We start from the raw sequence: 23044 nt of genomic DNA on the forward strand, positions 1-23044 counted from the left end.
CATTTTTGCTTCCCGAGATAATGCTTTCGTCTTCCACACATTCTTCAAGGCTCCCAGAATTTTCGCCCCCTCCCCCACCCTATGATTCACTTCCGCTTCCATGGTTCCATCCGCTGCCAAATCCACTCCCAGATATTTAAAACACTTCACTTCCTCCAGTTTTTCTCCAGTCAAACTTACCTCCCAATTGACTTGACCCTCAACCCTACTGTACCTAGTAACCTTGCTCTTATTCACATTTACTCTCAACTTTCTTCTTTCACACACTTTACCAAACTCAGTCACCAGCTTCTGCAGTTTCTCACATGAATCAGCCACCAGCGCTGTATCATTAGCGAACAACAACTGACTCACTTCTCAAGCTCTCTCATCCACAACAGACATGCCTGAGGATTGGTGGAATGCTTGCATAGTGCCATTGTACAAAGGCAAAGGGGCTAAGAGTGAGTGCACAAATTACAGAGGTATAAGTTTGTTGAGTATTCCTGGTAAATTATATGGGAGGGTGTAGGCATGTACAGAGCATCAGATCGGGGAAGAGCAGTGTGGTTTCAGAAGTGGTAGAGGATGTGTGGATCAGGTGTTTACTTTGAAGAATGTATGTGAGAAATACTTATAAAAGCAAATGGATTTGTATGTAGCATTTATGGATCTGGAGAAGGCATATGATAGAGTTGATAGAGATGCTCTGTGGAAGGTATTAAGAATATATGGTGTGGGAGGCAAGTTGTTAGAAGCAGTGAAAAGTTTTTATCGAGGATGTAAGGCATGTGTAAGTGTAGGAAGAGAGGATAGTGATTGGTTCTCAGTAAATGTAGGTTTGCGGCAGGGTTGTGTGTGATGTCTCCATGGTTGTTTAATTTGTTTATGGATGGGGTTGTTAGGGAGGTGAATGCAAGAGTTTTGGATCATTGTGTTATGTGGGTTATTAGGATATTAGATTTCTTTTTCATGGTGCTAAATGTAGTTGCTTGTGACATACAGTGTCTCTACGTACCAATAAAGTGTGCCCTTTTAATTTAAATGATATCAGGAAAAGGCTGGGATTCTTTCAGGATCAGATATTAAGCTATATGGGTACGTAAGATTTCCAAGCAACTACAGTTGCTTGTGACATAAGTCAAACCTCTTTTTACTGGTAAAAATGTGCCTTCAAAATTAAGTGAGGGTGGAAAGGGGCAGTCCGTACAAGTGTGGCTAGGGTCTCCATACCATAAAATGTGCAGGTAAGGCTGGCGTCCTTTAGGCATTAAAAAAAGTACTTTATGAAGTGTACATATATTTGTTTGTGTGTTACCTGTATTAGTGCCCCAATTAGTTTCACTCCAGTGTTGATTTTGTGTTATCCCAACTCCTTTATTCATATGATAATGACCCTGTTGGATTATTTCATGTCTTATATTGTAGCACAGTCTATGAAAATCAAATTCTCTATAAATATTCTGTCATAGATCATAACCTGTCATTGTCTCCAAGGCCTGTTAAGCATGGCCAAAAGTAGACTTCTGAAATGTATAGTTATGGATGATACATTTTGTTACAGGATCATTGTCATGAGCAGGTAGGCAATATTACTTTTTAGTCTATGTACCTCTAACATGCAGCCAGCCTATTGGTAGGGATAATATTATCACCTTTCTGTCTACTAGTGCATCACTTCCCTGATGAAAAGGTAATTTTTTTTTTTCATATTTTCTTCCCATTTCGCTTTTTCATGGATGCTTTCAGCTATGTGAGCAGTTTGCATTATTCTTTGAAATCAAAAGAAATGATACTAAAAGGTAGAAATTAACTAATATAGTTGAGAATATTCAATTTATTGACTTGGCAATTTTGTTACAGGAAGAGCATCTCTTTAGTTTATATTTGATTATAAAAGGTATCATTAAGTTTTGCATTAGAACATGTACATTTTTATTGTACAGTATTTACAAGTGCCAGGTCAGGGATCCAGCCTACAGACCCAATTTACATTCTCATGATTGGCAAAACCATATAAACTTTTTTTCTTGTATTGCCATTAGAACCTCATCATTGGCTCTGGGATCTTTTGCTATCATCTTACAAGCATGATTGAATTAAAAGTAATTTTTTATTGCTAAATACTGCTTTTTGTGGATGAAACAAAGCCTGCAATTTTTCCCAGTCAGACATAAATCCTACCGAAGACTGGTAGTTAACAACACATAAAAACTGTTGAAGACTGATTCTAGCTGAGGCATTTTTATTTCTTAGCTAAAATTAGGAAACTACATGAATAATGGTTTTACTTGACAAAATGTAAACCTCTTTTTTAACAAACCTTTTTAACATTGATTTTGATGAAATATGAAACCTTTTTAAAAATGATCTCGCTAAGAAAATATACAAAATTTGCTGAATACTGTTTTATGCTATCAAAATATAAAACCAACTAAATGTTTTTAGCTTACAAAATACAATATAAAACTCAGAGCAGTACACTGTTGCCATATGATCATTAGTAGAACCATGAAAGATATGGTTTTCATATTTGTTTCTGAATTTTCAAATCATAAAATCGTGTTCTGAATGCTGAAGAATACTAAGTAGGTACAAATGAGCAAGATTATGTCATTCTGGGAATTACTGAAAGAATGTAACTTTTTTAGCATTAACCATAATGATTTGCACATGGATGATTTGGTCATTCTAGGTTGACATTTATTGCTTGTATTTGAGTAGCTTATTAGACAATTTGGAATAGTCTTAAAAGAAAAGATGAATACCATGTGAAATAAGGTTTTCATGCAGTTTTTTTATTTTTTTTTTTTACAAATCCTATTACTCGCATATGATATAGATGATGTATGTCTAGCAGCATGGGAGAGCCTTAGAAGTCAGCTGACATGATTTGTTGGCTCAACAACTCAAAAAATAAAAGTTATTGAGAATTGGAGATACAATATTTGGTCACTGTCCTTGTGTTTAGTGATATTTTCACTATTTCTGTTTGGGGTGATATTTTCCCTTAACCAGTAACTGATTGTAGGTTCTTATAGGGTGTCCTAAGAAGCAAAGGCATGTATTCTTTCTTGGAAGCATGAAAATGTCTAGAAGTGAGATTTCAAGATGTACTGGCAGAGCTGAATCCACAATATGGACACTTGTTTGGGCCTCCTTCTGACATCATCCCTTAGTGGAAAGCAGGGTCTGGTCAATGTAGGAAGACCAGTAAGGTAGATGATCACCTGTTAAAGCATGAGTTGTTGAAAAACCCATCCATAGCAAGTTATCATTTGCTTAACTGATCTTCACAGGTTGACCACACCCAATTTTCAGGATTAGATAATGTTAGAAGGAAGCCTATATTAAACGTTTGGATGGTGGAGTCGAACCTACCAGTGCATCTTGAAAATCTAGCTTCAAGACACATTTATTTACTTTCAAGCAAGAATATGGGCTTTATCTTTATGGGACAATTTCTTAGGACCCATAGATATTTACTGGTATAGGAATTAGCAAAAATATTGCTAAACACAAGGACAGTGAGCAAAACTTGCATGTCCATACTAAATAACACAGGGTAACTGAGAGGACAAATTGTGTCAGCTGACTTCTAAGACTATTATGCTGCCAGACAAACGATATTCCATCCATAAATAAGTAATAGGATGTGTTTTGCAAACAAAACCTTATACACGAAAGCCTTATTTTACCTGGTAATAGTTGGATTTTTTTTTTTTTTTTTTTTGCAGCTACTGCAGCCTGGATGATGTTATAAAAGTTTTGGGTAATGTTTTGGTGATGAAGCCAGTATGTGTAATTAGTACAGCAAAACATATTTCCTGGCACTTGACTATGGAGGTAAATGGGGTAACAGTTTCCTGAACTTTTTGACTTAAGTAATTTTCCACTTAAGTACATTTATAAGCTTTTTGGTTCTAAGCAGTTAGATATAAATTTGTATATTGTTTTTCTGTATGGTACAGGTTTCTTCATATCATAATGCAGCTATTCTCTGTGTACAAGTCAAATACATTGATTGTGCGTGATGAGATTTTTTTGTCATTTCTTTATATTTTGTCATTTCTTATAGAAACTATATGTAGCGTCCATTATAAATTTCAGCGACTTTCAGCGACTTTCATCCCTATTCATTAGCATAAATCCAAAGGAAATATTGTGTACAAGAAAAGTATTATAGTTACGTGATGAAATAAAGTGACATCTAAAAACAATACTTTGAAATTCTTGAATCACACTAAAGCATATCTTTATTCTATATATCCCAGATGACAGAATTCCCACTTCACCACAACAGTTTTTATTGATATTTTCAATATTCATATTTTGGTGTTCGTACACATGTCTACCACAGTTTGAGCTAACTTGAAATAGGTTTTCATCAGAATTAATCAATTAAGTGATTAAGCTCAAGGATAGAAAGTTTTATACATGCAGTTGTAGATAAACTGCAGGAAAATTGGTATTTTGATTGCTCAGTATAGGATGAACTAATGATCTGAATTGCCGAGACTGTTAAAAGTAAGGCAATGGGTGGGATGATTTATATATCTTTTATACTTATATATTGCACTTTAAAAGTAACTCCACAGAGAATCAGGGCTCAGAATTTTGAGCAATATTGTAGTACATTTTGGCAAAACTTCATTAACGTACATACCTCAGGTATCACTTCATCATTAGTTCACTCTCTCGGAAAGGCTTTCTGTCCCTCAGTATAATTTTCACATACATCCAAAATATATGAACATCAGTGTAACATTTCATGTAAAAGTTACAATTCAGTGTACTCTATCATATGTTCACTCTCTTGTAAATACTTTCTGTCGCTCTGGATTATTTTCACATCCAAATATATGAACATCTGCCTAACATTTCACATAAAAGTTACAATTCAGTGTACTCTATCATACATACTTATCTAAATAATTAAGTCTTTTTGCAAACATAACAAAACATGTACTATTTGCAATAAAGGAAAAGGAGGAAAACTATCACATGGGTAACAAAACGGGAGTATCCTATTTTGAGAAACATAAATATATCTTTTTAATATTTTAAACAGATTAGAAATTTTGGCATTTCATATAAAGCTTAAAGGACACCAACATTAAAGTTTTATATATATATATTCCTATGAGTCCATGGGGAAAGTATATATATATATATATAAATGCACAGATTTTTGTAAACGTCATTTTATTAATGTGTGTAAATTTCATTATAATTTTGATGAGAAACATATTGCAACATTACTTTTAAAAGTTTAGATATTCATAGATGTATTTCAAATAATTATAAAACTTTAAATGTGGATGTCAGAGGTTATACATTAAAATATATAATGCAATCTTACTGGAACTTTGTTCACAGAAGTTATCAAAAGAGGTTCTCAATACCCTGCTGTTTCAAAACTCATAATTAGGCCTAACACATATGAGAATTTCATGACAATTTTCTCAGTATACATGGAATGGTCATTGTGAGAAGCCTGTCTTTAAGTAGCTTTAATCAAGTACAGAAGAGATGCAGTTGCTTTTAGTACACTGCACATGGAATGCTCATTGTGGCTAGTTTGCCATTAGTTGACCATCCCCTGATCTAAGTTGATGATATGGTTACATGATTGTTTTGTGTACATGGAATGTACACTGTATCTGGTCGTTCATAATCTAATTCCCCTTCATCCACGTATATTGAGAAAATACTAAAGTAACTTCATAAATGGAATGCTATGGTATTACTTTTACTGGTTTCCATTTTTTTTTTTAAAGAAAAATTTCATTATATTACATTATTGTTATTACAACTGCAGTCTGTCATGCATTGACCACAAGAAACTGTTCCACAAGAGATTATGTAGTCATGATTTTTACTTTGTCATGGACTCCCATAATTATACCAATAGTTTTATTAGAACTGTTTGGTACTTTTCTTTTGCAGTTGTAAATTGTAGGTTGTATTTATTCATAATATTCTATGCTATGCAGAAGTAAGATAAGGTTGAGTATAAATGTTTGGAGTTAGAACCAGTATTAATGTGATGATGATAATTGATCTCATATGCTAAAATCTAACCACATACACAATAATTATGGTATATTGAAGTATTTATCGTAACTCTTCCTCAAAACAGCATTCCATTTAGGAATTTTAGTGTCACTTTGAGATGAGAATGACTAGATTGTTTACTGTACACTGTACAACACAAATTGTATAAAAGGGAACACTTAAACAGTGCATCTTTATTACATTCACCCAATAGTTAACAAGTTTTAAGTTAATGTAACTTTTAACTTCCTGCAAACACTCACACACACACATATATATATATATATATTTTTTTTTTTCATACTATTCGCCATTTCCCGCGATAGCGAGGTAGCGTTAAGAACAGAGGACTGGGCCTTTGAGGGAATATCCTCACCCAGCCCCCTTCTTTTGGAAAATTAAAAAAAAAAAATATATATATATATATATATTTTCTGAAGACACATTCTCAGAAGTGCTTTCAGTTTTTGATCCATTGTATTTCATATACAATTCCATTCCCTGAATGGTTCTTGGCCAACACATATGCATAAAGTAATTAAAATTTCAACATCTATACAATAAAAATCTATGATGAAATCAAATAGAATGTAACTACCACAGCAGTATATGAATTTTGTGGTTTTTTTTATTTAGGAAAAGCATTGTAAATTTATAGTGAAAACAGGATTGATTAAGCAATAACAATTTAACCAACAAGTTTTTCTTATTGTAGAACATTTATTAACCCAAAGATGTAAGCATCTTTGAATTTGAAACAGGTCATTTATTTGAATATAGAAAATAAATAACAACTAAGGATTTAATCCATTTAGCAATATTATGAATATAAATGACTACAGCCAATAGAAAATGGCTTAAAATACTCCCCGTTAATCAAAGATCACTGCCAAACAAGACACAATGTCTAGCATGAGTTCCTTTCTAGTATATTTTTTCTTTCCGCTGTTACACTTTTTCTTGTTCTTGCCATTTGTGACTAGCTTTGTCACTCCTGGTGGACTGTGGGAACGAGGTTTAGCCATCACAGATAGGTGGCGTGCTAGGGTATGTGGCACAGTGGTTAGGCTATGTCCCGAGATCCGGGCACTCAGATAGTTGAATTCTTCCGCTGTAAGAAGTGTAGCAGTCTGTTGGAGCTGTTCATTAGTCATCTGCAAAAATCGTATATGGTAAAGTTGGTTGCTCAACACAGCCCTTCTGTTCTCCTGGGTAAGGGGAAACTTTAAACGTTTGCATTGGGCTGTGGACCAACGCTGCAGTGCTTGGAAAATCGGCAGTTCATTTGGAACATTGAGAGTGGGCCGCCTCAGAATCAGTTCAAGGGTTTGATAATCTATTTCTTCTAAAAGTTCAGAGGCCAGGACTGATTGTGTATCCCGATCAATGATTTCAAGGCACACATTGAAAAGATCAGTGCAACAGGCAGTAGGATCCCGAAGGTCGGCCTCATCACACAGGTCCTGTAATTGAGTCATACTATGAATTGTATGTTGAGATCTTTCATACTGTTGTGTTTTTTTATCTCTAGTATCAGAAGAGTTTGAATAAGTTTGTGGAATTTCTTCAAAGTCCTCCAAGTTAGGTGCTGAAGGAGCTGTTGAAATGGTCTCAGGAGTCTGATTACTGTCAGGATCCTGGTGAGATGGGCAGTACCTGTAGATGTCCTGGAGCACCCTGAGAACATTACTGACACTTAAGTGCTGTGTAATGTATTCAACACATAACTCTGCCAATTCTGGACACAGGTACTGGATAGCCACTTGCAGAGTAATGAGACCACTATCCATACTTTGGATTCCACACTCATGACGATATAGCCATCTGAAATAATTTTCATTATAAATAAAGATACTTGAAAGATATAAGACATTTTACATTTGAGAAGTGCTTTATGGAAAAAATAGGGAAAAATTATAATTACAGGTTGCATTATAATTTATGAGTGACAGAACTGCAAACACTAATGCTGAAGCAGGGATTATGGGAATGTGTAAAAGGGTAGGGATGTGAGCTCCAGACTTAATGTGGGTAAAAGTGAAAGTGGAATGTGAAAGCTGGGTGATTGTCAGTGCTTATGCACTTGACCATTAGAAAAATGACAAGAGGTAAGCATTTTTGGAGCAGCTGAGTGAGTGTTAGCAGTTTTGATGTAATAGATCAGGTATTAGTGAAGGGCGATGAAATGCAAGAGCATGTAGTGTAGAAGTCATGGGTATAATTGAGGAACATGGGGAATTCATTGTGGTGAATACTAGTGGTGAGAAACTTATGGAACTTAAAGCTTAAAAAGTGACTTTTTTTAACCCATGCACCTTCCTCTTGACCTCCTGCTGTTTCCTCCTGTACATCTAATCATCTGCACTCTTTCCTTGTAAGTACTGCTCATATACCTCTCTTTTTCAGTAGCAACTGCACTTCATCATCCCACCACCTGCCCACCTTCCACGTTCTGCATGCCACACACTTCTCTCATACATGTAAGCACTGCTTCCCTAAATACCTTCCATTCTTCACCCATTCCCCCTGTTTTGTTTATTCTCGCCTTTTGGCATTCAACACTCAGTATCTTTTGGTATTTCTTCACACACATCACTTTTCCAAGCTCACTTACTATCATCAAGGAATGTGAAGTAAATGGGGGAAACCAAAGAAAGGTCTGTGGGGCCTGGTTGTGGATAAGGGGCTATGGTTTCAAGTGCATCACACTTGACTCTGGTGAAAGAATGTGAGCAAATAAGGCTTTTGTTTTGTCTGTCCCTGGTGCTACCATGCTAACATGGGAAATGATGAACAAGTACAAAAGAAAGAATAAAAGAGAGATGTGTGTTAATGTTTTGTAGCTGTAAAAGATAAAGGTCTATAGATTTTTTTTCTTTAAATATTTTGAATGTTAGTTACACAGTGACCTCCCACTACCTCCTTCAGATCTCAATATCACGGTCTTTTTGTTTGCAGACAACTTCAAAAGCACATCACAACACTCTGACACCACAGAAGCAACATCAAACATGCAACAGAACATTACATTACACTGTTGGAACAATGGCTCACCCAGAACAGAAAGCTGGCATCGTTGCAGAAGTCTTCAGTCACTCTTTTAATCATAGACAGACATAAGTCCAGCTCACACCCACTGTGAATGAATAGTCTGTCTCACTGAACAAAACACCATTCATTCTAGGCATCACCTACGAGACACAAGGAGAAGGAGGAGACCAAATTGGAGATGGAAGGATGGAGTGAAAAAGATTTAGAATGTTTGAGGCTTAACACACAGGAGGGTGAAAGGTGTGTATGAGATAGTGTGAACTGGAGTGATGTGGTATAAAAGGGGTGATGTACTGTTATTTGACTGAACCAGATTTAATGATTTCACTACTGCTAATGTGTTGTATCCTTGTTTGACTTAATGCTGACAACTGTGGCTTAGATCACTACAGGGTTTGTTATACTGTTAAAATGATTTATGAACTTACTTCAGCAGATTTTGGAAGCCCTTTGGGTCATTCGGAATATTGTAGGTCTTTTTGTGCCTGTCAGCAAGTGGCCCCTGGAACATTGCCCTGAAGACTTGGTTACCTGCAGCTAGGACCCAGGAGTGGGCTGGTATTCTCTCCCTGTAGATGTCATCTCCTACCATTAAGATTACGTCACTTCCATCTTCATTCTCATACAGGTTGTAGGATCTGTGGTAGAATTTCTCTTATAAGATTACAGTGATTCACATTTGATTTCAGTTTCTGAAAGTAATAAATAAGGCTGAAGAGGAAAAGAAAGAGATAAAAAAAAAATGAACATAGGAGGGTCATAGGATAGATAAGAAGAATATGAAAGAAATACATGTAAATCCTTAATGATAAAGAATGTTGTTGATGCCATACTTTGAAAATAGAAGATTTAAATTGAGGTATGAGATGGTAGCCTTTAGGAAGAAGGTAAAAGAATTCAGCAGTTGGAAGGGGAACAGACCAAATTTCAAGTCATGGGCTTTTTTATCATATAAGAAAACAAAATTGTCAAGATGTATACTCTCATGGACATTTCATTAATCTTGATGTACTTTTTCTAAAAATGAATATTGTAAGTAAATTTTTTTAAGATCTGTTGCATGGAAAGGATCAGTGCCATGCAAAATGTTTCCCTATTATATAATGACATAGTTATGTTCTTGAAAAACCTGTGAATGTCTTTGTATGAACAACTGAAACCCATTCTGTAAGGTGGGTTGCAATATTGATCACTAATCCACTTATCTTAGTGTTGATTCATATGATATTGAAGAACTTGCCATAAATATTGTGCTGAAGGCTTGAGGAGTGGATTGATGATTAAAGGAAGTGAGGAGAGGAGTACTTGGGGTGTCTAGGTCACAACCAGAATTATTCTGATCCAACAGCTGTTAAAACAGGGATAGAGGAGATGTTTAGGCCTTTGAAAAGGATTTTGAATTTTAGCTGTATGGCATGTCTCTTTTTCTCTCTTTAATACTCCCTTTAACTTTGTGAAGCATCTGTAAACACTCCAGAGAACATAAAAGTATGTTAATCGATGGAATCCATGTTTATAATGAGAGCAATAGTCTTGTCTAAGTAGTCAAACTATTCTACTAACCCCTTGGTTGTAAAATGGCATGTAGTAGGGGATGTTGTATTGGCATGAGGTATGACATATTTTTGCCCTTTCCACTTCAAGTTTTCCTAGCTCCATCTACAAGAGTTTCTCATTGGTCAAGTCCTCAGAATGTGACACTAGCAACTCAGCTGTATCTTATTCTTCAGTGTCTTCATATTTTATCAGTAATTTTCATAATAGTGGCCACAATCGGGTGATGAAACTTATGGGCTTGGCTATAGCCACAAGTTTCTTAGTATCATCAACTTTGATAGCCTCAAGGATTCTTGGCAGACATACTGAAATGACCGTACAGTACAAACCTTGGAGACAAGAAATAAACACTAAAAGTTCATCTATTGTATAAACAACCCCTCCCAACTACAAAAGATAATGTCATTAAAGAACCCAATCACCTCAATGGCTGGTATAATCGGTAATTTCTTATAACAATAAAAATTTTACCATAGGTCTTACCACATGGATGACCATACAGCCAATGGTATGCTGCATATAGTGTCCCTTCCAAGACAGTTGTCATTCTAACTAGTTAGCTACAATATTTACAGAAACTAATTACAAGGGCTATTTACATAATTTACGACAAACAGCAAAAGAAATGATACAACACAAGCAGTGCATTTTCATTCCTGATATTTGATGAAATCTTTCAACCTTTAAGGTTGAGGGAAAAGGGACCCCATCCAGAATTTGGTAAGGTGCTTGCAGTACATTACCAGTTTGAACTGTGTTTATACAAACTGATAACATAATAATTTGCTATTTACATTATTTACAAAGTTGAGTAACCTTATATTTCCTTTCTGTTAATGTAGTAGCATTATTTATCATATCATCTACCTAAATTCAATATCTAGACAGTGAAACTCTTTTCAGTGGACTTTCGTGTGTATTGGAATTCAGCTTGTAAAAGAATGTGGATCCTGCTAGACAAAGTTTATAATCTAATGGAAATTTCTGTGAAAGTCTTTTGTCACAAATTTTGTCCACTTAGGTGAATATCCATCAGAATGCGATGTAACGGACTAGTCTTTTAGTTCCTGACATCATTCTTAGCATACTTGGCCTCAGAACATAGCCTGTAGCACATCACCCTTGGTGTATGTTTTTTTCACAGTATTTTTTTCATATACAATGTTCTTCCTGTGCGCATTTATTTGTGAAATAAAAACTTTTCATTCTCCTGTCAGGCAGAAATACTCTGCTACCACTAAGTTTACCTTTCCCAGAGGCAGAGCTGTCCTTTCAAGGCCATCAAGCATGTTTCCCTTGACATTGCTCCTTGCCTGTATGGGATCATGTTTATTTCATCTCTAGAACTCTAAGGCTTTGGAAGTTCAACACTTGGGTGTATCTACTGGATTTGTGGACCAAGGTTGGAGCTGGTATCTAACATTGCTGTCCGTGAAAATTTTAGGACAACCCCTGACTCGGCTATTACAGGAAGACAGTAGAGGTAATGGGCAAGGACATCTTACAGCCAATAATGGGACCAGTTTTTGCATCTTGCTAGTCAGAGATCATCTTTAGAACTTTAAAGCTGTGGAAGTTCTACATGTGGTTATATCTACTGGTTGTACCTCTTTAATCCGGCATCCCTGGGACCTGGTCATTGCCAGACCACAGAAAATGCCAGGAAATAGAAATTTAACCCTAAAGGAATGCCCTATGTAAACATATGCCTGACCCCTAGTCTTGCCAGCTCATTCCACAACATATTGCTGTGTTATCAAAGGTAGAGCAAAGCTTAAAACAGGAAATGATAGAACAATTAATGCTTCCAAACAAGATTTTTATTGTTACACCAGAAATACATCAGGGTCAGCAGGGTCTTCATGGTCTCCAGTGTCTCCAGGATCAGCAGTGTCTTCAGGATATGCAGGGTTAGCAGTGTCTCTAGAATTAGTAGAGTGTTCAGGGTATGCAGGGTCATCAGGGTCTCTATGGTCAGCAGATACTTGCACATCAGAAGAAGAGGAGATGCAGGGAAGTGGACTTTCTATGCTGGAATGAGCCTTGGTAATGTTATTAATGACCTTCTTCAACCACTTTTGCAATGTAGCTTGCTTCTGGTACTCTGGCTTTTCCTTAGTTCATTTTCTTTGAATCAAATAAACAAACAGCAGCAGATTCAAGATGTGCTGGAACACCAAGCGCCAGATTAGAGAGGTACAACTTGTACTGTTTTTGTGAACTAGGGTTGTAATTGGAATCTAACATTCCTGTTAAGGAGAAGGTTAGGACAACCCCTGCAGGGAAGACACTGTAGAGATAATAGGCAAAGCCATCTTACAGTCTATAATGAGACCATTCTTTTTTTTTTATCAACACCCCTTTTACACTCCAAGAAAGGGATTCAGTAGAAAAAAAAATGAATTGGACATGTATTCTCTAAACAGTCACATACTAAGGAACAGGTAGGTTTAGGATGACTACCATACAGAGCATTTTCCATACCTTACACTTAAATTGCTATAGTGTCAACGTAAAATGTAAGCATGACTTCTTTTTTTTATGTTGAAGGCTCCAGTCACAGACAAAAGTCTACATCAAGTTTGGGCCTTAATTGAAATATTGAGAGAATTATGAAAAGTATTTACAAATTTTTGGGAAAGTGAAAGACCTAGTGGCACATTCCAATAATTCTCTTTTGACGAAGGTTTTAGCAGTTTTTTGGAGCCCATACTGCTAGTTCAGGGTGACAGTATAAAGTTCAAGAATGACCACCTTACAAAGCATTGAGAATACCTCCAGTAGAAGACTGGACAACCAGTCTAGAGATTCAAATTCTGGATGCTATAGTTTCCAGCTAGATTGATACTGCCATTCCTTGTCTTTCTAGGGGCAAAACATGGGTTTACACAAGTGCTGTGATGGTCTTATGGCTGTAGACCTGAGTGTCTTGACGTCAACAAGAGCATCTTCTTGGGAAGTTTGTGTTTGCAGCCCTGTACATGACATGGTAAAGCTGTAGGCCATATGGATACATTCTGGGTAACAGATTCTTTCCTGCATTTAGCATAGATCTTCCAAAATACTTCCCTGGGAACTTTTTGAATATAAAGATTGGTTGACTCTCATAGTTAAACTTCAAAAACCGTCACCTTGGAGACCCAACCAACTTGTGTAGTGGTTTGGATGGATGCTTCCAATCAAGGAGGGGAATTCCACTCTTAAGAAGGTCATGTAGGTGGAACCCTTAGTTGGGGAAAGAAGTACCATTTTTTCCAACATTAAGGAGTTGATGACTTTTTTGTATTTCGGAATGCTATGAGATTAAGGTGCAGAATTTGTTTGTCTGATGGAAAATACTGTGGTTATTATATTTTTGATGAAAAAAGGCTTTTGCAAATCCCTGCCTTAGACTAAGAGGAAAGAATTATAGGCCAAATCTCTTATCTTCAGAGAATATGCATGTCTGCACAGATGCTCTGTCAGGGTTGCACACAATGTCAACAGAAATATTGAGAGGGAAGGTGGATTTCTGTCACGAGAAGCAGTGCATTACTTTTTACTTATGTTTTACAGTTTTTGATAGGAGGGTAGTTGCAATGACTCTGTCCTTGGGTTAAAGTTATTTTGTATCATATGTATCACTTTTCCTCAGTTTACCTCCTGGTTTTTGGTGTTAGTGATGCGAGTAGCCCTCTGGTACCACAAACAACTTTAGTGCAAGTCTCCTTTGGTTATGCCAAATGCCATGGTTTGTATCTTAGGCTCCTTTAGACAGCCTCAGTCTTTTGGAGGTTTTAAGCCAAGAGTTCTAGATTCTGGAATGTAGACTGATTTTTTCAAACTCTTATACAGGCAGAGGTTCGGAGAATCCTTAACAGATGACCTGCTCCTTAACATTTGCCTTTCTGCTGGAGAGAGTATCAGTTGTTCTGGAAACCTTTTCAGTACTTTTCTTGATTCTGATGTCTTTGGAAATGACTGAGGCCTTATGTTTAGAGTTCCTTTGCAGCCTGTACCATGACTGGGACATGGCAAGTAACATTATTGTCTTTTATAGGAGTGCCCTTCAGGACACATGTTATAGGGTTTTGGTATTAATTTGACAGGCCTCCTTAGGATGAACCTTTCCACTTTTTCTTTTTGAGTAGACTAGTTGCTTTTCCCTGCAGCCCAGTGGGTAACCTTCAGAATTCTAATCTTTTACCGTCTGATCATTTTTATGGCATATCTAACCATTTTATGAAAAATCTAGGAGAATTATTGAATTATATACTATGTTCAAATACAAAAATGTTCTCATCTTTTATGACAAGCTCTTAGAGGTCAAGATAAACCCCAGATTTCTGGCTGTGACTGAGATCATTTAATTTAGAAATAGTCCAGTGTTGGAAAATGTTATCAAGAGAATGTCATACCTTATGCTCAATAAATTTCCTTAAGTGATCTTTTCGACTCAACTAAGGGAATAATTTATTTGTACATCCCAAACCATGAAACCTCTCTCAGTGGGATATGAGTATGTGGATCAAGGAACTCATCTAGTTGGCTCAAACCAGTGCTTTGCATGAGAGCATATGATGTGAGAAAAGTGTCCTTTACCTTGGCCTTCATAACAATCCTTCCATTGATGGAAATCTAGAAAAGGGACCCCTCTTGTTCCACCTTCATTAGATGGTGCCTTAGTTTAGACATTGTGTATCTCCCCTGTGTGGCTCTGGAGTGTCTTCATTGAAGAGAGCTGGACTTTGCCTTCAATTTACCTCTGAAGTTATTCATTTATTTGAAAGTTCTCTCTGAACCCTCCTCCTTCATGTATTTATGCTCTCATTCTCATAGAGGAGAGAAGTGTAGGTTTTAAAGGTTGAAAACCTTTCCTCTTAAGAGATGGTGTCCTGCAGACTTTTTTTTTTCCTTATTTTCTTGCCATGCACTGCCTTTCTAACCTAAAAGTCTTGGTTGCACTGTTGGTTACACCCTGCATGTCATCCCCTCGAGATCCTGTGTGAGCTTCTGCTTCTTGTTTTGACACTGGTCTTGAACTTAGCAAGACCTAGTTCTCATGAGAGGCACTGTAATGTCTCTACACGACATCCAACATAGTCTGGTATTAGTGTTGCTTTTCCCTTGACAGGTGCTCCAGGATCTTTAGTGCCTATTTCCTCCAAGTGAACTGCTCCGCAGTGTACTCCTCCAGTGTCTAGTCATTAACCTTTGTAAATAGCTCAAACTGAGCTCTATATACCTCCCTTCCTATTCCTGTGGCTTCCAGCTTAAAGGGCCTTTCTAATACCTTCAAGTATGGCTGGTACCAGGAAATTTTTCAGTTAACCCAGGATTAAGATAAATCATGAAAGGTATTGGTGGCCCAAGAACGTAGTAATGGGTGACCACGGAGACGATTTACCATTCATTACGACTCACCGCCTCTTATCACATGACCAGGCTTCTATTCAGTCACTTGTTAAATCAGTAATTCCCACGGCCTGGATTTATGCGTCAATTTAATGTGGGGAACTTTGTCAAATGCTTTTTGGAAGTCCAGAAGTATAACGACCCACTTGCCTTACCCTGCTGTGTTGGGTTACTTTCCCCTCTTCTATAGGTATTACTTTGGTTTTTGCTCCCGAGAACTGATTGCATGTGTGTCCCCACCACTAGGTAGACCATGCAATACTCGGTAAGCTGCTGCATTACATGATTACTTCGTGGCTATTGGCAACTCAAGGGTGGGCCATTTTGATATCTGTTTCTTTCCCTACACGTCAAGATTAGGAACTTAACCTTCTCATGTCTTTCCCAATAACTATGACCTGGCACATTTCAAAAGATAGGTTATTCGTTTCCTTAAAAGTTCGTAGATACGTTCCCCTTACCTTTTCTTTTTCCATTTCACAATCCTCTTTATATTTCAATTAAGGCCCAGCCTTGATGTGTGTGTGTGTGGTTTCAGAAGTGGTAGAGGATGTGTGGATCAAGTGTTTGCTTTGAAGAATGTGTGTGAGAAATACTTAGAAAAGCAGATGGATTTGTATGTAGCTTTTATGGATCTGGAGAAGACATATGATAGAGTTGACAGATATGCTCTGTGGAAGGTATTAAGAATATATGGTGTGGGAGGTAAGTTGCTAGAAGCAGTGAAAAGTTTTTATCGAGGATGTAAGGCACGTGTACGAGTAGGAAGAGAGGAAAGTAAGTGGTTCCCAGTGAATGTCAGTTTGCGGCAAGGGTGTGTGATGTCTCCATGGTTGTTTAATTTGTTTATGGATGGGGTTCTTAGGGAGGTGAATGTTTTGGAGAGAGGGGCAAGTATGCAATCTGTTGTGGATGAGAGGGTTTGGGAAGTGAGTCAGTTGTTGTTTGCTGATGATACAGCACTGGTGGCTGATTTGGGTGAGAAACTGCAGAAGTTGGTGACTGAGTTGGTAAAGTGTGTGAGAGAAGAAAGCTGAGAGTAAATGTGAATAAGAGCAAGGTTATTAGGTTCAGTAGGGTTGAGGGACAAGTCAATTGGGAGGTAAGTTTGAATGGAGAAAAACTGGAGGAAGTGAAGTGTTTTAGATACCCAGGAGTGGATTTGGCAGTAGATGGAACCATGGAAACTGAAGTGAGTCACACAGTGGGGGAGGGGGCGAAAATCCTGGGAGCATTGAATAATATGTGGAAGGTGAGAACGTTATCTCGGAGAGCAAAAATGGGTATGTTTGAAGGAATAGTGGTTCCAGCATTGTTATATGGTTGTGAGGCATGGGTGATAGATAGGGTTGTGCGGAGGAGGGTGGATGTGTTAGAAATGAGATGTTTGAGGACAATATGTGGTGTGAGATGGTTTGATCGAGTAAGCAATGAAAGGGTAAGAGAGATGTGTGGTAATAAAACGAGCGTGGTTGAGAGAGCAAAAGAGGGTGTATTGAATTGGTTTGGTCACATGGAGAGGATGAGTGTGGAAAGATTGACAAAGAGGATATATGTGTCAGAGGTGTTAGGAACGAGAAGTAGATCAAAATGGAGGTAAAAGGATGGAGTGAAAAAGATTTTGAGCGATTGGGGCTTGAACATCCAGGAGGGTGAAAGGCGTACAAGGAATAGAGTGAATTGGAAGGATGTGGTATACCGGGGTCGACGTGTTGTCAGTGGATTGAACCAGGGCATGTGAAGTGTCTGGGGTAAACCATGGAAAGTTTTGTGGGGCCTGGTTGTGGAAAGGGAGCTGTGGTTTCGGTGCATTACACATGACAGCTAGAGACTGAGTGTGAACGAATGTGGCCTTTGTCGTTTCCTGGCGCTACCTCGCGCGCACGCGGGGGGAGGGGGGATGTCATTTCGTGTGTGGCGGGGTGGCGGCAAGATTGGATGAAGGCAGCATGTACGAGTATGTACATGTATATATATATGTATATGTCTGTGTATGTATACGTTGAAATATATATATATATATATATATATATATATATATATATATATATATATATATATATATATATATATATATCAAAAAACTGGCAGTAGTAGTAGGTCCACGGAACTAAGGCCCAGCCACCAACTTGAGAACACGACCACGCAGCCTGGTGCGCTCCACGGAAGGGTCTTTCTCCATAAAACGCCGGTCCGAACTGGATCCAGAGTCATCGCTGTAGCAGTAAAAAAGTGTTGGGGGGTTGCTTATTATTATTACTACTACTATCGGTGTCATCAGTGAGAAGCCGTGCATCACAAAATTCCACACCCTTCCTTCCTTCACCTTAGGCAACCACACCAAAGACGCAGACACATTACTACTGCCTTGCTTGCCTGCACCACTTGACTACTACAGCCCTGCCTGCACGCGTGTATGCATAGTCATACGACAACAGCATCAGCAGCAGCACAGAAAAAGAAGTAGCAGAAACACAGTACAGGGGCAACACGGAGATGTGCCAACAATGGGTGGCGGGTGAGGAGGAAGAAGAAGAACTTTGCTGTGATGATGCAGAGGGCTTGGACACAAAATCAACAACACCAAAAGTAAGTCCAACACCACCACTACAACCTCCTTCACCTCGTCCAGTCCTGCGCCTGAACCCAGGCCCGCTTCCTGCACAGGCCCGACTGGCTCAATCCTCAGAGCCAATCCTTTTCCCGAAGTTACGGATCTAACTTGGATAGGGGAGAAAGAATACTTCCCACGTATTCCCTGCGTGTCGTAGAAGGCGACTAAAAGGGGAGGGAGCGGGTTGCTGGAAATCCTCCCCTCTTTTTTTTTTTTTTTTTTTTTTTTTCAAAAGAAGGAACAGAGAAGGGGGGCCAGGTGAGGATATTCCCTGAAAGGCCCAGTCCTCTGTTCTTAACGCTACCTCTCTAATGCGGGAAATGGCGAATAGTATGAAAGAAAAAAGAAAGATATATATATATATATATATATATATATATATATATATATATATATATATATATATATATGTGTGTGTGTGTGTGTGTGTGTGTGTGTGTGTGTGTGTGTGTGTGTGTGTTTACACGAATTAAAGTACATTTGTCTAAGAACTGATCAGTTTTATCAATATTTTCGGCTGACGTGATTTTTCAGTTTGCGAGAATACTTGGTGGAAATCGGCTATAAACATTCCACATGATGTGTTATAGCTTGTTGGATGCAGTGTTGATCATGCGTCAGTACATTACTAGTTCAGAAGTTTAAATGTTGTGTTTATTATACGGAAATAAAGTTGACTTAATTACTTCAGGAAAGCCAGAGTTTGGGGTAAAATTTCTTAGTCCTGGGCTAATGCAATGGTTCATGAGGAATTTATCTATTTCACTGTTTCTTAGGCTGTTTGGAATCAAAGAAAATTGATCTGTATTTCAATAGTCCCAGTTCAAAGACCGGTTGCAGTGAATTATGCAGAATTTGTCCATTTCACACTCATGTCAACAACCATGTTTCTACTGTTGTTTCCTAAATGACTAAGAACATAACGTGCCTTGCTAGTGTCTGTGCATGAATGGTGTCAGAGAACGGGTATGTTATTCTTTCTTCTGTAGGGACACTTGCTTTGGAACATATGAATTTAGTCATCTCTTAGTGCCTCATCCAGGCCAGAGCACACCTAGGCTTCTCTTTGTCTGGACTTGGGAGACGGAGAGAGAGAGAGAGAGAGAGAGAGAAAAAAAAGCTTTTTGCGAGTCTTACCTGCCGCGGATCAGATGTAGTGAGAGCTGGACCCACTTGCAGGGGCCCATCACTGTGTAGTAGACAAGTCTCCTCATGGTGATGGCAGCTGACGTATCCTCACAAGGGCACAGTGTGCTTATGGCAAGTTCTGTTGTCACTTAAACCAACACCATTGCGAAACTCAGCTAGCCAACATTTAATGCTAGGGCGGCACCTCCTTCAGTGAACCCCAGTGGCTCTCTTATTTCCAAGGTGTCTATATCTTGAAGATATTCTTTCTTTTCTTTCACGATTTTTTTCTTTCATGTTCACATTCCACTTGCAGTTTTGAACGAATATATATATAATAGTCCTGGGATTAACACCATAGTTTGTGCTTCCATAACATACGCAGTACTGTACCTTTTTTGGATGCCAATGATATTGTAAAATTTTAAGACACTAAAAAACACGTCACGATTAAACCATCAAACCTTTCCGATTGTTTCATGTCCACTGCTTTCTTTGGGGTTTATTGCGTATCAGAAAACCAGAATACACGAAGACTGTCCTCGCATTGCGTTGCTCACCGTAATTCAGTGAGTGGTTTATGTCAAGGACGGGCAGAAAGTGGTGCATGGGACAGATGGGGTTCCCAGAGATTTGGGGAAATGATAAGAACTCTACGGGGCTGGGTTGTGAGGGACGGCCAAGTGTCATATCATAAGCTGCTGCTTCCACATAGACATCGGCCGGTCCTCACATCGTCTGCTCTTGTGTTTGAATGTACACGTTAAGTATGGGGTTTGAGAAACCCCAGACCGGGCGGAAGAACCCCAGGCAGGGTAGAGAAACCCCAGACAGGGTAGAAGAACCCCAGACAGGGTAGAGAAACCCCAGACAGGGTAGAGAAACCCCAGACAGGGTAGAGAAACCCCTAGATACAAGTACCTCATCGCTAGCAGCATAGATCTACAGGGTAATTGTTTTATACTAAAACCTACACTGTCGTTTCCTTAACCAGGAGGTATATGGATTTATTTCTCGTTTAAACTAGTTTTTTGTTTTCAAAGTTAAAACATGAACATCTCGACAGACAGTGACCTTGGAATGTGAAAAATCGTTAAATACGGTACGGAAGTCAAGCCTATTTTGGTATGATTGAGAGGCATTCGGTAAAGTCCGTTCGGGTGGATAATGGGAAAATGGTATAGTAATAATGTTTGGGTTATGGTAAAGATGCATGGAAGTAATGACAGATGAACTATATAAGCATATAGTGTGGAGTAAAGTGTGGCAGACTGGTCTGAGGAGGTCTGTGGCAGACAGTGCCTGGATGCTGGGTGTGTATTGTTTTGATGTTACTGCTGTGGCATTTAATGATGGTGTGGGGTGGTGTGTGACCAATGGTAACGTGGGGGGAGGGGGACCCACAGGAGTGGACTTGGTGGTAGTCAGTCTCTTACGTTGGAGCGTTTAACAGACTTCCTTGGCTTTAGGGGGAGGGAAGAAGAAGACGTGGGGCGTGACCCACGAGCGAGGCCAGGCATTACGGTGGAAGGCACACTCCCAGGGTTGGGCTCCTACACACACACACACACACACACACACACACACACACACACACACACACATTATTCCGCAGGGGTGCAGGAAGCGGGGTCGTGGGCGACAGAGAGTTGCATAAATTCATAAGACTTTGCATTTCAGTACACTGGAAACGTCCGGCAGCTGGTGCAACGAGGGGATATGATGGATTAATGTTGGTTAACGAGGGTGGGTGGGTGGGGGGGGGGGTTCCACAGTCTCTCTCTCTCTCTCTCTCTCTCTCTCTCTCTCTCTCTCTCTCTCTCTCTCTCTCTCTCTCTCTCGTTGAACATGGGTAATTACTAGACACTGCGTTAACGATTCTGTGTTGGTGAGGGCGTCTTCAACGAGGGAAAAGAGAAAGTAAAGGACATGGGAAGTGTTCTAACCAGATGGGCTCAACGAGAAATGAGCAGTATGTGCGCAGTGAAGGCTCAGTCTGACGGGGAGAGGCCAGGATGAGAGGCAAGCGTTGGTCAAGAGTGAGAGGTGGATGAGGGCCGCGAGCTTGAGCAGTGAGAGGTGGATGAGGGCCACGAGCTTGAACAGTGAGAGGTGGATGAGGGCCACGAGCTTGAACAGTGAGAGGTGGATGAGGGCCGCGAGCTTGAGCAGTGAGAGGTGGATGAGGGCCACGAGCTTGAGCAGTGAGAGGTGGATGAGGGCCACGAGCTTGAACAGTGAGAGGTGGATGAGGGCCACGAGCTTGAGCAGTGAGAGGTGGATGAGGGCCGCGAGCTTGAGCAGTGAGAGGTGGATGAGGGCCGCGAGCTTGAGCAGTGAGAGGTGGATGAGGGCCACGAGCTTGAGCAGTGAGAGGTGGATGAGGGCCACGAGCTTGAGCAGTGAGAGGTGGATGAGGGCCGCGAGCCAGAACCGTAAGAGGTGGATGAGGGCCACGAGCTTGAGCAGTGAGAGGTGGATGAGGGCCGCGAGCTTGAGCAGTGAGAGGTGGATGAGGGCCGCGAGCTTGAGCAGTGAGAGGTGGATGAGGGCCGCGAGCTTGAACAGTGAGAGGTGGATGAGGGCCGCGAGCTTGAGCAGTGAGAGGTGGATGAGGGCCACGAGCTTGAGCAGTGAGAGGTGGATGAGGGCCACGAGCTTGAGCAGTGAGAGGTGGATGAGGGCCGCGAGCTTGAGCAGTGAGAGGTGGATGAGGGCCACGAGCTTGAACAGTGAGAGGTGGATGAGGGCCACGAGCTTGAGCAGTGAGAGGTGGATGAGGGCCACGAGCTTGAGCAGTGAGAGGTGGATGAGGGCCGCGAGCTTGAACAGTGAGAGGTGGATGAGGGCCACGAGCTTGAACAGTGAGAGGTGGATGAGGGCCGCGAGCTTGAACAGTGAGAGGTGGATGAGGGCCGCGAGCTTGAACAGTGAGAGGTGGATGAGGGCCACGAGCTTGAACAGTGAGAGGTGGATGAGGGCCACGAGCTTGAACAGTGAGAGGTGGATGAGGGCCACGAGCTTGAACAGTGAGAGGTGGATGAGGGCCACGAGCTTGAACAGTGAGAGGTGGATGAGGGCCACGAGCTTGAGCAGTGAGAGGTGGATGAGGGCCGCGAGCCCGGACAGTGAGAGCATTACCCCACCAGTCTGTGCACTCACTAGGCGGGGTGGGGGGGGGGGGGTGTCGTGACGTACAACCACTGCGCATATTTAGCAAGAATTAGATCCCGTCTCCTGTCATGTACCTAATTCTGAGGCTCC

At 39.8% G+C, this 23044-nt stretch overlaps 2 protein-coding genes across 7 annotated transcripts in view; one reads left to right on the forward strand and one right to left on the reverse strand.

Annotated features, from left to right (window-relative positions):
- Positions 1-23044, forward strand: part of LOC139750411 (uncharacterized) — a 158511-nt gene that overhangs the window by 18327 nt on the left and 117140 nt on the right. The window lies entirely within an intron of this gene.
- The window catches only part of LOC139750410 (BTB/POZ domain-containing protein 6-B-like), a 115335-nt gene continuing 94091 nt past the window's right edge, over positions 1801-23044 (reverse strand). For 4 of the 6 annotated variants that reach the window (XM_071665175.1, XM_071665176.1, XM_071665171.1 and 1 more), the window contains 2 exons: positions 9516-9725; positions 1801-7860 (listed from right to left, as the gene is read on the reverse strand). In XM_071665175.1, coding sequence (XP_071521276.1) covers positions 6909-7860; positions 9516-9725 — 1162 coding nt within the window. In that variant the 3' untranslated portion in view covers positions 1801-6908. Of the gene's footprint in view, positions 7861-9515; positions 9726-19789; positions 20174-23044 lie in introns of all 6 variants that reach the window. The other 2 variants (XM_071665174.1, XM_071665172.1) reach the window with 1 other exon arrangement.

Source organism: Panulirus ornatus, chromosome 9 (genome assembly GCF_036320965.1).
Source record: "Panulirus ornatus isolate Po-2019 chromosome 9, ASM3632096v1, whole genome shotgun sequence".
NCBI classification, from domain to species: domain Eukaryota; kingdom Metazoa; phylum Arthropoda; class Malacostraca; order Decapoda; family Palinuridae; genus Panulirus; species Panulirus ornatus.